The 16,200-nt window shown below is 44.0% G+C and overlaps 1 protein-coding gene across 1 annotated transcript; it reads right to left on the reverse strand.

The window, feature by feature from the left end:
- Positions 1 to 4,139: 4,139 nt before the first annotated feature.
- Positions 4,140 to 12,714, reverse strand: YPEL3 (yippee like 3). Its single transcript, XM_083378646.1, has 5 exons — positions 12,552 to 12,714; positions 8,494 to 8,705; positions 6,619 to 6,662; positions 4,781 to 4,889; positions 4,140 to 4,664 (listed from the first exon to the last, which is right to left on the reverse strand). Exons 2-5 carry the CDS (start codon positions 8,608 to 8,610, stop codon positions 4,575 to 4,577), a joined length of 360 nt encoding a protein of 119 aa, XP_083234772.1. The 5' UTR covers positions 8,611 to 8,705; positions 12,552 to 12,714; the 3' UTR covers positions 4,140 to 4,574.
- Between the last annotated feature and the right edge of the window lie 3,486 nt (positions 12,715 to 16,200).

Genomic DNA, 16,200 nt, shown 5'->3' on the forward strand with positions numbered 1-16,200 from the left:
AAGGAAAGAGCCGTAAGTGGCTGAAATAGGTCATCAGGCCTTTGTGCAGCTTCTGTTGCATGCCAGAAACACACATCCTTTGGCTGAGCACACAAGGTATAGAAAGCTACCTAACACCCTCCCCCCACCCCAATTTCCTCTCCCTATTCCTCTACCTATATTGTACGGCAGCTTAATCTTTTGGGGTTGGAAGTGATACACCCTTTGAAGGCATACTGGATTGGGATTAAAATGGGAATGAACTAATAAAAGGCTAGAAAATGCAGAGAAATTGTGGTATACTGCACTGAGTCCCAGGTTAATTTGGTAGGAACCTGGACTAAAGGCAGCAGCATCCCTTTGCAAGAATTGCTGCCAGAAGCCAGTGCAGTGAGTCTCCTCTCCCTCCAGCTATTTGTGGCCTTCGACTTCTGTTATTCCTCCTCACCATTAGCCATGCTGTCCAGAATGGAAAAGTGCTCCAACCACAGAAGGATGGAGAGCACCATTTAAAATGATGATGATGATGATGATGATGATGATGATGATGATGATGATGATGATGGAAGGGACCTTGGAGGTCATCTAGTCCAACCCCCTGCTCAGGCAGGAAACCCTATACCATTTCAGGCAAATGGCTGTCCAGTCTCTTCTTAAAAACTTCCAGTGTTGGAGCATTCACAGCTTCTGGAGGCAGGTTGTCCCACTGGTTAATTGTTCTAACTGTCAGGAAGTGTCTCCTTAGTTCTAGATTGCTTCTCTCCTTGACTAGTTTCTATCCGTTGCTTCTTGTCCTGCCTTCAGGTGCTTTGGAGAACAGCTTGGCTCTCTCTTCTTTGTGGCAACCCCTCATCCTTCTCTTCATTTAACTAGACCAGGGGTAGGCAACCTTGGCTCTTTTATGACTTGTGGACTTCAACTCCCATGGCTCAGGAACTCTGGGAGTTGAAGTCCACGAGTCATAAAAGAGCCAAGGTTGCCTACCCCTGAACTAGACATACCCAATTCCAGCAACCATTCCTTATATGTTTTAGCCTTCAGTCCCCTAATCAACTTTGTTGCTCTTCCCTGTACTTTCTAAGAGTCTCAACATTTTTTTTAATATCGTGGTGACCAAAACTGGATGCAGTGTTCTAAGTGTAGCCTTACCAAGGCATTGTAAAGTGGTATTAATACTTCACGTGATCTTGATTCTATCCCTCTGTTAATGCAGCCTAACACTGTGTTGGCTTTTTTGGCAGCTGTAGCACACTGCTGGCTCATATTTAAGTGATTGTCCACTAGGACTCCAAGATCAATATGTGAAAGCTTCCCACAGGGCATCAGTGTTGTTATTTATAACTGCATTCAGCAATTAGTAGCAAAGAATCAAGGATAAGGCTGAGGACTAAATTGGATGACTAAATCAATTTAATGCAGTTGCCAAAGAAGCTCTAAAAACAATGATCAGCTATTGCAGAATCTAGGAATAAAGCCATATTTAGACCAGAGTTCAAATTGTATGCCCTTTTTCTCCTGCCCTTGGTTGGTTTCTCACTCTGAGTTATGAAAGGGGTGTGCAATGTGTTTTGATAATGGTCCAATTGGGTCTTGGAGTCTTTACTTTCAGCTGAGCTGGCGTCAGCTTGCTCCAAAGGGAGGCTGGGTGAAGTTAATCCATAATCTTCTTTAGCAAATTGTTTTTACTTTCAGCCAGCTGCTTCATTTGGGCTTCAGAACTATATTTTGCTTAATGACAGTGTGATTCACTTAACAAGTGCTTAACAACTTCGCAAAAAAGGCCATAAAATTGGGTGTAACTCACTTAACAACTACTTTACTTAGCAACCGAAATTATGATCCCAGTTTCGTTGTAAATCAAGAATTATCTGTACTTCAAGCAAGGCTGAGTCGACCTTTCAGGGGCTAAATGAGGGACAGTCTGTCTTAATAAACGGAGCCACATAATATGATTTGGACCCTGTCCACTCATCCTGTGCTATTAGCCTTCTAGAACTCAGCTATAGCAGGGGAGCAGTGTGATTAGAATTAGGTACCACCAACCTTGAGTTGAGATGAATCATATTTTCTTCTGTGACACAGCCCCATTCCTCCACAATATTTTGATAGATTGACAGATTGTGACTTCTACGCAGGCTTAGAGGCAATTATTCCCTCTCAATAAGAATTGTGAACATATTGCAAGAATGTATTGCCAAATTGATCCAGTGTTTAAGGTGCTGGCTTAGGAACTAGGAGACCGTAAATTCTAGTCCTTGGGCATGAAAGCTGCCTGGATGACTTTGAACCTATCACCAGGACACTGTAAATTCTAGTGCCACCTTAAGTACGAAAGCCAAATAGCTTTGGGCCAATCATCAGGAGAATGTGAGTTGTAGTATCATCTTAGGCATGAAAGCTGACTGGGTGACTTTGAGCCTATGACCAGGACACTGTGAATTCTAGTGCCGCCCTAGGCGTGAAAGCCAAATAGGTGACTTTGGGCCGATCATCAGGAGAATGTAAGTTGTAGTATCATCTTAGGCATGAAAGCTGGCTGGGTGACTTTGAGCCTATCACCAGGACACTGTGAATTCTAGTGCCGCCCTAGGCATGAAAGCCAAATAGGTGACTTTGGGCCAATCATCAGGAGAATGTGAATTCTAGTCCCGCCTTAGGCTGAGTGGGTTTGGGCCAGTCACTCTCTCAGCCCAACCCATCTCACAGGGCTGTTGCGGGGAAAATAGGGGGAGGAAGGAGCATAAGGTATGTCCACTGCTATAATAATAAAGGCAGGGTAAAAATCTAATAAATTAGAAAAACAACATACGGCTAGTGAAACAGCTACAAATCCTGATTTGCTGGTGGTGTTCCACTGCTCACAGAAAGTCTTGAATGTTTCAGAACAACTGGATAAAAATAAAAATACTGCCCAAAATTTAAGAGAGAATTTTTATAAAATGTTTTATAGGTGGCACTTAGATCCTAAGAAATTGGCATCTATGTATTCAAATTATCAGCCTAAATGCTGGAGGTGTGGTTGTGAGGATGCAAAGTATTTTCATATATGGTGGACTTGTAAAAAGGTTAAAGCCTTTTGGATTAAAATTTGGTGGAATATGCAAAAGATATTTAAGAAAAAGATAAAGTTTTCTCCGCAATTGTTTTTATTGGGTATTATTACAGATACTACTGTTATAGATACTAAGTTGATGTTGCATCTAATTACGGCGGCAAGACTTTTAGTTGCACAATATTGGAAGAAGGAGGAATTGCCGACTATAGAAGAGTGGACTTTGAAAGTTTCCAACTTGGCAGAAATGGCAAAGATTTCAGCATATTTGAAAGACCAATCGCAACAGAGATATATTGTAGAATGGAGAAGATGGATTGAATATATTCAGAGTAAATATGGGACTAAAAAGTTTCATTTAGCATTTGAATAAGTAGTGGATTTTTATTAGTTATTTGTTACTTTATTAATATTATGACTATGGAGAGTTAAGGTCCGATAGAACTTAATGTTTTTTTTGTTGTTAGCATATTTTAGCTTATAAGGGACGCGGTGGCTCAGTGGGTTAGGACGCTGAGCTTGTCGATCAGAAGGTCGGCAGTTTGGCGGGTCAAATCCAGAGTGCCGCGTAACAGAGTGAGCGCCTGTTACTCGTCCCAGCTTCTGCCAACCTAGCAGTTTGAAAGCACATAAAAATGCAAGTAGAAAAATAGGGACCACTACGGTGGGAAGGTAACAGCGTTCCGTGTGCCTTTGGTGTCTAGTCATGCCGGCCACATGACCATGGAGACATCCTTGGACAAGCGCTAGCTCTTCGGCTTTGAAACGGAGATGAGCACCGGCCCCTAGAGTCGGAAACGACTAGCACGCACGTGCGGGGGAACCTTTACCTTTATATTTTACCTTATGTTTGTATTACTATACCCTGTATTCAGCTCTGGGAAGTCGGGGAGGGGGGAGGGGAGGGTGGGGGAAGGTTGGGGAGAGGGGAGGGGGAGGAGGGAGTTTATTGTATTTTAAAATGTATTGTAAAACTTTTTAATAAAAAAAATACCCAAGCCTTAACTTTAATTAGCTAAGCAGGGAGCAGCCCAAGGAATTTATCATGTCTCCCTTGCGCCAATCTACCAACTACCATACTGCAGAAGGAAGAAGAAAAAAAACTCCATCACTTCCAATACTTTTATTTATATAATACATACACACGCACACGCACACACAAGTACTGTACACGCCTAACGTTTCCCTTCCCCCTCGCACTGTACATTTCCCCTCTGTATTTCTCTTAATACAGTATTTCTCTCTGGACAACAGCCAGCCGTAGTCCTCCCACCCCACCCCACCCCAGTCCCTGCTTGCACACAGTCCCTGGCCTAACGGTGTCCCGGAGCTTCCACCTTGTGCCACAGGAAGTTAACATGACTGAGCTGTGGGTATGTGTCTCTGGCAGGAGCACCGCCTCCTCCTTCACAACTCAGGTGCCCCTGGAGGTGCCTGGGATGGCAATCCAATGGTTGAGAAGGTAGAGGCAGGTTTGGTGGAAATTTGACATTTCTTAGGCACCACCCCCTACATACAGTTGTCCAAAGATGCTGGTTGGCTTTCAATCCCAGCCATTGTCTTTTATCATGTGGTTCAGTTCAATTATAAATTTGCCCTCCTTGTATTTCTGGCTAGTTTCAAAGGCCTGCTCCTGTAGATAGAAGAAGAAGAAGAGAAAGGAACAATACAGGTGGGAGCCAGCTATGGGGGGGGTGCAATTGTTTTAAGGAGGCAGAGGAAGAGGAAGGCACAAAGCAGGAGACTCACATATTTCCATCCAAGGGTAGTCTTGCAGTTTTCACAGTATATATCAGCTACAGCATGCAGGCCCGTCAGCAGAACACGTTCCTCTGCTGGGCCACATCCCACATTCACTCTGTAGGGAGCCAAAAGAAAGCACAATATCATCTGGATTTAAGAGGGCCCCTCCACCCAATCGTCTTCCTAGTACGACTTCTACTTTGCCTTGAAATCACTGAAAATGGAAACCAATCGAGGGATGAAATGAATGGCATTGTTCTTTGAAGCTGGACCCGTCACTGCCATAATGATTCTATTCCCTTTGTGGGTGCTTGACAAAGCTCAGGCTGGTTTGGTCTTCCAGTGGGAAAAAGGGTGGGATTGGATTTGATTTCCCCCAGTTCTGTTAGGTTGGTTTGGACATACACCAGGACAAGAACTAGCCCAAAACTTTCTCACAAACTGGAATATGAAGATGGAGATTATTCCAGCATTTGGATTATGTCCAGCTTCAGAGTCACTCAGTGACTTCAGAAACAGCACCCAATGAGGGAGGTCAGCCCACAACCCCCATCTGGAAAGGAGGGTAGGGTTTCTGGTTTTTTTGGGGGGGGTCTACCAAGGTCTTTTGAAGTGTAGTGCCACAGAGACAGGCTGGAGCTGGGGAGAAAGGAGACCCCAAATGGTTTATAACCTTATGGTGAAAGTCAAGTGTGCAATGCACAGGGACAAACAACAGCCTGCATATTAGGAGAGGATCTGGTTAGCCTCCAGGCTGTGGCTCTGCTATCAAAATAGCAACAAGGTATGAGTAGCTACTTGTATGAGTAACTCACTTGCAGTGTTCATTTATTCCTATGGGATCACTGGGAAATAACCCTCTTTGATTAGGTGTGAGTTTCAGTTTGGAATAATGTGCCAATCAATACTAGTCCTGAAGTATTTTAAGTTTGCTTTGAAGGTCTCTTATATGTTTTTGAATTGTATCTGAATAGCCCCCATTCCTGCTGGGTTGACTGTTTTGGAAAAGGGGATTAGCCTATTAAGTTATCTTTTACTGAAATCTATTTCCTTCCTTCTCTCATTTCTACTATCTTAATAGCTTAACTGCTTCTGCTTTCCTTTGTTTCAGCTCCCATCCATGGAAAATGAGAGATTGTCTCTTCTGTTGACCCTTTAATCTACAGATGCCCCGTAGGGACAGTGGTAGGGGAAAGACTTCAGTGCAAGATTTTTTCTTTCAGGTAGCTAGATTTTTCTCAACAGAGGACTCTGGCTGGCCAAAGTCCTTGTGGTTAGTGCTAGTGTTAGAGTACTGACTAAATAGAGTTACTACCTCCATCAATCAATCTTTATTGACCGGCAAATAAAAGCATTAAGACAATAATTAATAGTAAAAAATAAAATTGAAAGACAGGCAGAATAATTTATTGTAATTGGTGGTGGATTAACAGTGGGCCATTAAAGTTTGCCTACTTTTACATACAGTAAAACAGAATTTGGCCACATTCAGGGAAGTTATTTTATACCGATCTGGTAACAGTAGTTGCATGTAAAAAAAAAAGATCAGCATTTCTCGGATATTTTATCAGGTAAGGTGTTATGAATTGAGTCTGGGAGTCCTTATAGAAGATGCAGTATAGTAGGGCCTGAGAGTACTAGCTCAATGAGCATTCAGACATAGAATTAGGATACGGCAGAGACTTGCTGCTCTTCTGATGGTAAACTAAAACAACCATCTCATCTGTCCTGGCCCCAGACAATGCCACTTAACATAGCTAGAGGTCCTTTGGGAGAGAAAACCTGAGTGCAGGTTTTATTTTATTTTTTTCTTCCAAAATATGTTCCTCTTTTGTGATACTCACACAGAGTTGAATAGGTATGCCCGTCCTTGGCTTCCTTGAAAAGACTGTAACAAAAAGGGGAAGGGGGCATTGTTAAAAAACAAAATACTTTCCTGTCCCTATTTTAAACAAATGCCTCCCATCAACCCTGAGTACTTTTCCGCAGTTATTTCTCATCCTGCCACTCTGTCTCCCTGGTTATCACACACACACACACACACACACACACACACACTTTGGGAACCCAAATCCCAGGAGCGGCCTTCAGCCTGTCTCAAGCTGTTTTTATCATCAAGCTGTTTTTATCATCTTCTGTAGACTTTAGTTCCAGATCAGCTGCTTATCTTCCCCTCCCTGGCTTGGCTGATGGCCATCGCTCTCTCTTCCCCGTTTCCTTGTTGATTCTCTAGTTTGCTTTCAAACCCATGAAACTGAATTTAATGATTAATCAGCCACAGCTGAGACCTGTTGCCCTTGAAAGCTCTTGAGAATTGGGGTGGAGGTGGCTGGCAAGCCTAGGCAGGCATCTCTGAAAGAACCCATTGCCCTCTGTAAACAAACCCCCACACACACACACACCCTTCTCTTCATGCCTTCTTCTAGTCCCAAATAATTTCCCATCTTTTACTGCTCAGAAATTCTGCAGCATCTGGAAGATGGCTCCGGAAAGAGATGTGATGTTGCAATTGGCGGTGGCTGCTTGGAGGACGGCCCTCCCCTTCTTTGTCTGTTTTTATTCCCAGAGGAGAAAATTCTAGATCTAAATGGTGGTTTGCTTGGGAGGTGCTGATTTCTCCAATAAACCATACCGGCCAGAGTTTGGCTTGCTTAATCTATACCAAGGGTGTCAAACTCAATTTCATTGAGGGCCGCATCAGCATTGCGGTTGCAGGGGTGGGGGGGCGGGGGGGGTGTATGGCCAGGGTGGGCGTGGCCTACTGGGTGGGCATGGCTAGAGTGGGTGTGGCCTACTGGGTGGGCCTGGCCAGCTCTACATCGTTCGCATCAAGGGTGCCTATGGGGGCCTGGGCAAGAGTGGGACAGATCTGAGGGTCTCTGGGCCAGGGCCAAGGCAGTGGGGGCCGTTCCCTCACTGTTTCCAGGATGGCTTCGCGGGCCGCATGAAATCACTTTGCGGGCCAGATCTGGCCTCCAGGCCTTGTGTTTGACATGTCTGATCTATTCTAATTATAATCTATGTTCCCAAGCCTCTGTATTTAACTTAAAACATTAATATTGCTACGTTAGGGTAAAAAGTATTTTAAGATATTATTTGACACTGGTCCTGGAATGACTTACAGGTAGTCCTCAGTTTATGACCACAATTGCAATTACTGTAGGGAATTACTGTGGCTGTTAAGTGAAGCCTGTGATTGTTAAGCAAGTCTGGGTTCCCCCATTGACTTTGCTTGCCAGAAGCTGGCTGGGAAAGTTGCAAATGGTGATCATATGACCTGGGATGCTGCAGACGTCGTAAATACATGCTAGTTGTCAAGCATTCAAATTCTGATCACCTGACCGTGGGGATGCTGCAGTAGTTGGTCACCACGCAGTTCAATTGTAAGCCACTTTTTTCAGTGCTGTTGTAACTTCAAATGGTCACTAAACAAATGGTTGTAAACTGAGGACTACCTGTACTTGTTAGAGGATTGACAAATTTTAAAGGAACACAGAAAATCCACAGGAGTAATTTTTACGTTGGGGTATAAGAAAATATGGCTGTCCTTTCTCTGTCGCCCTTCCGTATTACATTCTCCTCCTTTGGCAATAAACCGCCTTATGTTTCCCTTTTTCTTTTAAAATGAGCTAACCTAGGCGCAGCAACCCCTTTCCCTTGGGTGCTGTGATCTTCTCTAGAGGGGTGTACCAGGGTTATCTCATTCCCTTTTTTTGTACCTTGGAGATGAGGTCGTCGTGATTAGCCAGGTGGGCCCGGCAATGCACACAACTGTAGCGACGGTGACAGTTGTCCAGATAGGCCTGAAAAGTTTTGGGTTTGGACAGCCTCACCATTGTGGTGGGAGTCACACCAGGAGAAAAGCTGCAGGAGAGTTGTGGAGAGCTAGACAGCTCCTGGAGGAGATGTTGGGGGAGGGCAGATGAAAGCCCTAAAAAAGAGGAAGAGGCAGATCACCAACCTACAGAGAACCTATCAGAAGTGACAGCTTACAGACCTAGAGTCAGAATGCCAAGATTTTGCTTCTTAGCTCTGGAAACTGGCCAGGTTCTGTGTAACCAGTCTGGTATCTAAACAAAAACAATACCACGTGGTGCTTTCCTTCCCTCCCTCATGCTCTCCCTCCCTCCCTCCCTCGGCAGCTTCTTGGGAGACTCAGCCTGTAATTAACCCCAGGATGTAGGTCACAGCTGATCATCCCGTGATGAAAGAAAACTACCTTAGGAATAAGGCTTTAACTTTCCAAGCCACCCTTCCAATTAATTTCAGGGTAGGTCTTCTTAATACAGGGGTCTTCAGACTTGCCCAATTTAAGACTTGTGGACTTCAACTCCCAAAATTCCTCAGCCAGAACACGTTGGTTGAGGAATTCTGGGAGTTGAAGTCCACAAGTCTTAAATTGGCCAAGTTTGAAGACCCCCCTGTCCTAGTACCCATGGACACCCCTCGCTGTAAACTCTAGACTTTTCTTATAAAAACAGCTTTCCGTTTTCTTTATTCTACCAGATTGTGCACATAACTGTCAAGTATTATAACCAGCCACAGACCCCAAACCTATGAGCAGTTTTCACTTTTGCAGCATGGGCCTTTGTTCAAATACATATATATATATATATATAATCCCACCTTTATTTTTATAAATAGTTCAAGGTCTCAAGGTATGTCTGGACTCAGATCATTTCTGTTTATTTGTATCCCACCTTTATTGTTTTTTGTAATTGTAATCTTCCTCCTATTTTTTTAACAACAGCCCTGTGAGGTGGGCTGGGCTGAGAGTGACTGGCCCAGAGCCACCCAACTGGTTTACATGCCTAAAGTGGGGCTAGAATTCAGACTTCTGGTTTATAGCTGGGTGCCTTTACCACTAGACCAAACTGGCAACTAACATCCGCTTGGTTGAGAGGGAAGGGAATGTCAAGACAGACATCAACAGCTTGTCACCGAATAGCAGGCAACATTAGGAGTTGTGAAATGGTGAAGGGATCTGCTGCTAAGCCAGGAAGAAGGCAGAAGGAATCTAGAGGAATCATGTTACATGATGGCAAGGGGCAGCTTCAAAGAAACACAACAAAGGGCTTGGAGAATTGTGTGGCCCTTAAGTGCAGCCAAACCAGAGGCATTGGAGACACAGAATAAGGCACCACATGGGACAGCTAGCTGGAGAAGAATGGGGTAGACACAAAGCAGCCTTGAAGATGAGAGAAGAGGAGGGAGGAGCAGAGTGATGGGATTGCTAGGAAATACAGTGGGCTAAACCAATCAGCTGGAGAGGAATTTGAGGGGAGGCGGGTAAGAGGAAAACCTTTAGAAGGAAGGATGGAGGCTTGGTTTTCAAAGCGGGTGGGTGGAGTGGTTGTCTGGAACCTCATGGTGGAGGAGGAGAAAGGTGCTTCCTTCAAAGGGAAGCAAACCAGCCAGTCAAGCAAGCAAGGAAATGCTGAGCCAGGAAAATCTCCCTGGAAGCTCGATTTGTGCTTTGACTATTTTTTTAGAGAAGATCTTAGCATTTGGGAGAACTTAAAGATCCAACTTAATCCCCCACCCCCTCCACATTTTCCCCTCTTCCTCCTAAGCAAGCTTTAAACTTAAAGCAAGTTATGAATATCTACCTTACAGGCAAACCTCTGCTTTTCCATGTGTGGCCATGGCGTAGAGGTTTTTTATTCCCCACCTTTTTTAAAATTTCCCCATAATTTCTCTTAAGAATCTACACTGAACACAGAAATTACTGGTAGGCCAAGGAAAGAGAGGAATATAACAAGGGATGAATGTGAGGAATAGCTAGACAGGAGCAATAAAGGAAGAAGTGAAAGGAAGGAAACAAAGAAGGAAGTGGTTTTGTTTAAAAAAAATACAGTTCCTTTATTTTTTTTAAAAAAAGGATTTGTTTACAATTTTGAAAAAGATTTTTAAAAAATCTTAAATGTGCTCCCATTATATGCCTTATAAAAATGTCATCAAAGTTCCCAAGGAACTGTAACACAAAATATTGTTCTTCTAAATAAATTACATATTTGCCAGTAACAGTTGCAAACTGAGATTGTCTTCTAAACAACATCCAAGACAGTCTTAAGAAAGAACAGAAACATACTAGCCATAACTAATGGGGAGGCATCTTGTTTACCAGCAATTTATTAATTGCTTTTCTACTAGATGTGCACAGGAAATACGTATATGTTTTTGTCTGAACACCAAATGAACTGGACCATATAATTCAAATATTACCTTTTGCACATTTATTTCACTAGATAATAAAGCTTTTTAAAATATGATAAGGAAAATATATGCCAGGTATGAGGAGGGATTTTCCTAAGCTAATTTGTTTTATACGGGAGGCCTATAAATAAACATTGAGCTTATCTGACTTTAGTCTCTGTGCTGATAATGGAAAAGATGATTATTGCCATGATATATTGTGCTCTAAGAACAACATACTTGTTTATATATAGCAATTCGACTCTGGTATAGCAAGTAAGAAATAAATGGGCATGATAAGATATTGAAATGCTTTGAACCTCAAGAAAATATAGTGGATTTGGTATATCAAATACAGTGTGCCTGTAGAAACATACCCAGAAATAGGCTATTTGGGAACCCTTTCATGAGAGAAAAATAGGAATAGAGAAAGACATGAGACAAGCTGAAGTATCTTGGTTTCCTTTTATTGTAACAATCACGTGCACTTTATATTTACTTACTTTTATAACTGTTAAACAGGAAGCTTGAAATAGGCATGTAGAAAAAGAGGAGGTTGATACAGGGGGTGGGACAGTTGATGATAGGGCTGGGATGAGAGTCATAAACTGAAAACTGTGTTTGTGTTCTCTGCCAGAGGTAAATGGCAAGATTTTTTACTTCGAGATCAGAAGGAGGCAGTTGTTGAGTAATAGGCCAAATTTTATATTTCCGTATAAATTGTAGGACCATTCATCCAAGCATTTATGTTTATTAAAAACTTCCTAAAATGTGAACTTTTAAAATAAGGAAAAAAGGGTATGGAAAGAAGTTGGAGGTGTAAACCACCAGCACCCCCTCCTTCTACTAAAACTTTTGAAAAACAGCAGCTGGAAAAATGTAAATTCCCTTGACTGATGGACAGAGAAAGGAGAGAAATCTACTTGCTGGGAGAGACTAAGGGAGGGTTAAAACCAGCTTTCATAAACAGTTCCGTCGTTTGGCTACTAATCGATAGTGTGCAGGAAACTATCCTCCAAGGACAAAAACAAAAAAAACGCAACCCCGACTGCTCAATAGATAAAAAGATGCCACCTGATCCCGAATGAGAGACTCTCGAAAACGGATCCCTCTCTCTATAGCATTTCCTGGGGGATTAGAGGGGATGCGGGCCAACCGCGAGGGGAGGAGATAAATCCCCTGCTGAAATAACAAAAAGGTACATTTGGTTATCGCAGGAAACAGGCTCTCTTTGCGTGGACGGGACGAGGGCAATAACTGTCTGGCAATCCTCTGAAAAGAACCCACCGGAATCCCGTTTCCTCCCTCTCCGGCTTATCAGATCCGTTCCGATAGCTCGGAGGATCTCCCTCTTTTTCAGGCGGGGGTCAGCGGGTCAGTGGAAATCGGTGCCCACAGACACCCAATGCCTCCCCCTCCCTTCATTCCCGCAAGGGAGGACCCAAGGGACGCCGGGCGTCTTTTTGATAACATACACCCGGAGAGAACCGACCACGCACCGCCAGCCTTTCGCGGGGGGGGGGGGGGGAAGACGCGTCCACGGGCGCCGCCGCTTCCCTTTAAGCCCTTTTCCCCGTCTCACCTGTCCGAAGAGCAACGGCGAAGCGCCCCCGCCTGGGATGGTGCCTCGATGCGGCTTTTGGGGAGGGGAGTCGCCCCGCCGACAGACCCGCAGCCCCCCGCCGAGAGCTTCAGCTGGGAGTCTAGACTTCCTCTTGTTTACAAACCCAGGCTGTGAAACAAAGGTGGCTCCTCCCCCTTTTCTTCCCCCTCCCTCCCTCCCTCCTCCTTTCTGCGGGCTTCCCCCTCCGCTCCTTCCTCTTTCCGCCCAGCCAATCGGGGCCGGCTATGCAAATAAACTGCAGAGCTGATAAAAGGGGAGGGGGGACGGACGCACACGCGCACGCGGGGGAGGCCGCGTCTTGATTTGGCACGGAGTCGGGGGCGGGGCGCGGCCGTCGGCAGAGATGGCGTGGCTGGGCGGCGCCTTAGAGCCGCGCGTGGGCCGGCCCGGAAAGCGACGGGCGGGCTTCTGGGCGCGTGCAGAGTGCCTCGCGCCCAGACGGTCGGGCGGCCGGAGGGAAGGGAAGGGAGGGGGGAAACTTTTTTTTTCCTTTGGAAACGACGTCTTAGTCCAGGGGTCGGCAACCTCGGTTCTTTTATGACTCGTGGACTTCAACTCCCAGAATTCCTGAGCCAGCTATGCTGGCTCAGGAATTCTGGGAGTTGAAGTCCACGAGTCATAAAAGAGCCGAGGTTGCCGACCCCTGTCTTAGTCTTAGTCTTTTTTTTTATTTTTACAGCGAAAGTGGCATCTTGCAGATGGGCGCTAATACACTTTAATATGATAGCCTTCCGTGCCTTGGCAGATTTTGTACCGAGGAAACAGAGGATCCTGCAAACGTCTCGGTGCTGAAGTTGACTTTTCTGCTGGTAATAACGCTTTTTTAAAAAGTAAATAAATAAATAAATAAATAAAATAAAAATCCGGATATTAAAATGTAAACAAATAGAAACACCATCATCGCTCTAGTAGAAGCTCTTCCCCCAAGGCAGACCACATCTTGATGATTTATTTATTTATTTATTTTATTTTTATTTTTATTCCATTTATATCCCGCCCTTCTCCGAAGACTCAGGGCGGCTTACAAGCTTAGCAGTAGCCTTCATTCTATGTATATGCCTGCTTATTAGGGCTTTCACACACACCCCAAGCGTCATTATTACAAAGTCAGCTTAATTGCCCCCAACAATCTGGGTCCTCATTTTACCTACCTCGGAAGGGTGGAAGGCTGAGTCAACCTTGAGCATGGTAACTTTATTGTCACTTTGAATGTACACCAATCGGCATACATCAAAATGAAATTTCGTTGCATACAGCTCTCAAAGGGTCACCATCTCCGATATATACTTCTTGTTAGTGGCCCGCTCAAATTTCACATTGTCCATTTTAGTCTCTAGGGAGTGAACGATGGCAAACAGGACAGATGGAAATGGGGCTCCATGTGGACTAGCCCTCAAGTTAGCTTGTATTCTGACAACCTCGACTTCTTTCCTTTTTCTGATCCTGACTCTTCCACCTTTTCTTTAAAGAGGCCTTGCTTCTTTTCACCCATGGAGCATGCTGCTGCCGCCGCCACCAACTCCTCCAAAAGCCTCTCTCTCTTCCTCTGGGCCTGCCGACAGCCTCATCCAGCTCCTTCACTCCATAAGCTCCAGGTCCTCTCCTCCTCTGCCTCCTCTGGAAACAGCCCTGATTTGCAATACAATCCATCACTGGCCCAGCAGTCAGATCTTGCTGCTGGCAGAACAAATTCAAACAGTGCCAACGACTTTTATCTTATGGGGGCATCTTATTAAATTCAGAAGTTGCAGACTCTACATTCCAGTAAAAAGGAGGCGTGTGTGTGTGTGGGGGGGGGAATTGTATATGGTGGGATCTGAACAATTATTCTGTGCTTGGGTATTTTGGAAAACCACTGCAAGCCAAAGGAGACAACATTGGTCTGGGAGGGGAAGGTGGTCATTGTTTACTTCCTCATTGTGAGTCAGGGTTAGATGTCAGGAGGAAGGAAATTGTCTGGCATGCCTGCAACAAAGTAGACTAGATTAAAGTTTTATGGTTATGCAGGATCTGAATCTGCATATAATGACTTCAGTTCCACAAGTTGGCTAATGCCAGAAAAATAACCATGCTGCTGCACTGAAACCAAGTCCAATGTTGCTGATTAGATTAATATATGCATTTGGGGCATCAGTTGTGATGGCCGCAGCCTGTTTTATCAGCTGCATAAAATGACTTTTTAAAAAAGTGAATAGGCAGCTTATGACCAGGGCTAGTGGTTAAGACACAAGGCTAGAAACCAACGGACCATGAGGTCTAGTCCCTCCTTAGACACAAAAGCCAGTTGGATGATCCTGGGCCAATCACTTTCTCTTAGCCCAGCCCACCTCACAGGGTTGTTGTGGTGAAAATAGGAGGAAAGTGTGTTCGATATGTTTGCTGTCTTGAGTTATTTGTAAATGTAATAAAGGTGGGATGCAAATAAACAAAAATGATCTGAGTCCAGATAGAGAAACATGCTTTTTACCTACCTCCAGCCTGTATGAGGTAGAACACAGCACATTGTAATATTATGCAAAACATGAATGAGTGCCCACTTATCAAGAGGCAACATGATCTAATCGGCATGGCAGTAACCTTTTTCTAACCAGCAACTGCTGATTCTGCACAGAGGAAGATAGATATTCTACATTCTGCAATTATCTTGTCCTTGGATTTGAGAAGATTGACTTTGGTTAAGGAAATCCAGTGGTTCTAATAAAAGTCTTCGTCAATGTGGTTCTTTTTAATTGGATTCCACGGGAGTCTAAAAACCTTGTAGTTTTTTTGCTAGAGATTTTATACGTGACCCCCCACCTTGTCAGCTGGATTCTATGAGCTACGTTGATATGTTTGAAATGAAGTAGAATGGGAGATAGAAATGAATTTACTTGCTAAGTTAGCTGCAGAACTGCACGTATACAGCTTGTGTGATTGTGGGTGTTTTCCAAGTTGTTGCCTTTGCCTTTCTTTATACTGTTTACTTGGCTTAACTGCAGCCAGCTCTAGCAAATATTTATTTGAAAGGGAGTGTCCCCTAGCGGTTAGGAGTGGGAAGACCTGGGTACCAATTCCCACTCAGCTATGCAGCTTCTTCAGAAAACTTTTATTTTTACTTCTCATTCTAAAACACACCCAGAGTGGGTTTGGACAGAAGAGTCTGAAGAGCCATCTGTCTGTAATAGGGTTGCAGGGGGTTAGACTAGAAGATGTCCAAAGTTCCTTCCAATTTTGTTATTCTGTATTCTGCTTGTGAGAATAGCCCTGGACATATGACCAAGAGACCCAAGTCTTCAAACCAAGAGAAAAAGGATAAAACTTATGTATTTAAGATTGATTCTATTTATTGTCCAAATAGTACAATGTGATCTATTAATTCATATCTATGTGATTTCTAAGAGTCAACGCCAACTTGATAACACATGAGTAAATCATAATCAGATTGGAAGGGATGATGTACAGTAGAGGTTCCCAATCTTGGCAATTTTAAGTCTTATGGACTTCAACTCCCAGAACTCCACAGCCAGCCATGCCAGCTGGCAAATTCTGGGAGTTGAAGTCCGTAAGTTTTAAAGTTGCCAAGGTTGGATATCCCTGATGTACAGTATTGACTAAACCGAATTGGAGA

Source organism: Vipera ursinii, assembly GCF_947247035.1.
Source record: "Vipera ursinii genome assembly, chromosome: Z".
Taxonomy (NCBI): Eukaryota; Metazoa; Chordata; class Lepidosauria; order Squamata; family Viperidae; genus Vipera; species Vipera ursinii.

Bases quoted from the DNA above. Each gene is read 5' to 3' on its own strand.
- YPEL3 (XM_083378646.1), bottom strand. From the start codon at position 8,610: ATGGTGAGGCTGTCCAAACCCAAAACTTTTCAGGCCTATCTGGACAAC. The intron at 6,663-8,493 runs GTACAAAAAAAG...TTTTTGTTACAG, and splicing joins ACGACGACCTCATCTCCAAG to TCTTTTCAAGGAAGCCAAGG. The intron at 4,890-6,618 runs GTGAGTATCACA...GGCTCCCTACAG, and splicing joins GCATACCTATTCAACTCTGT to AGTGAATGTGGGATGTGGCC.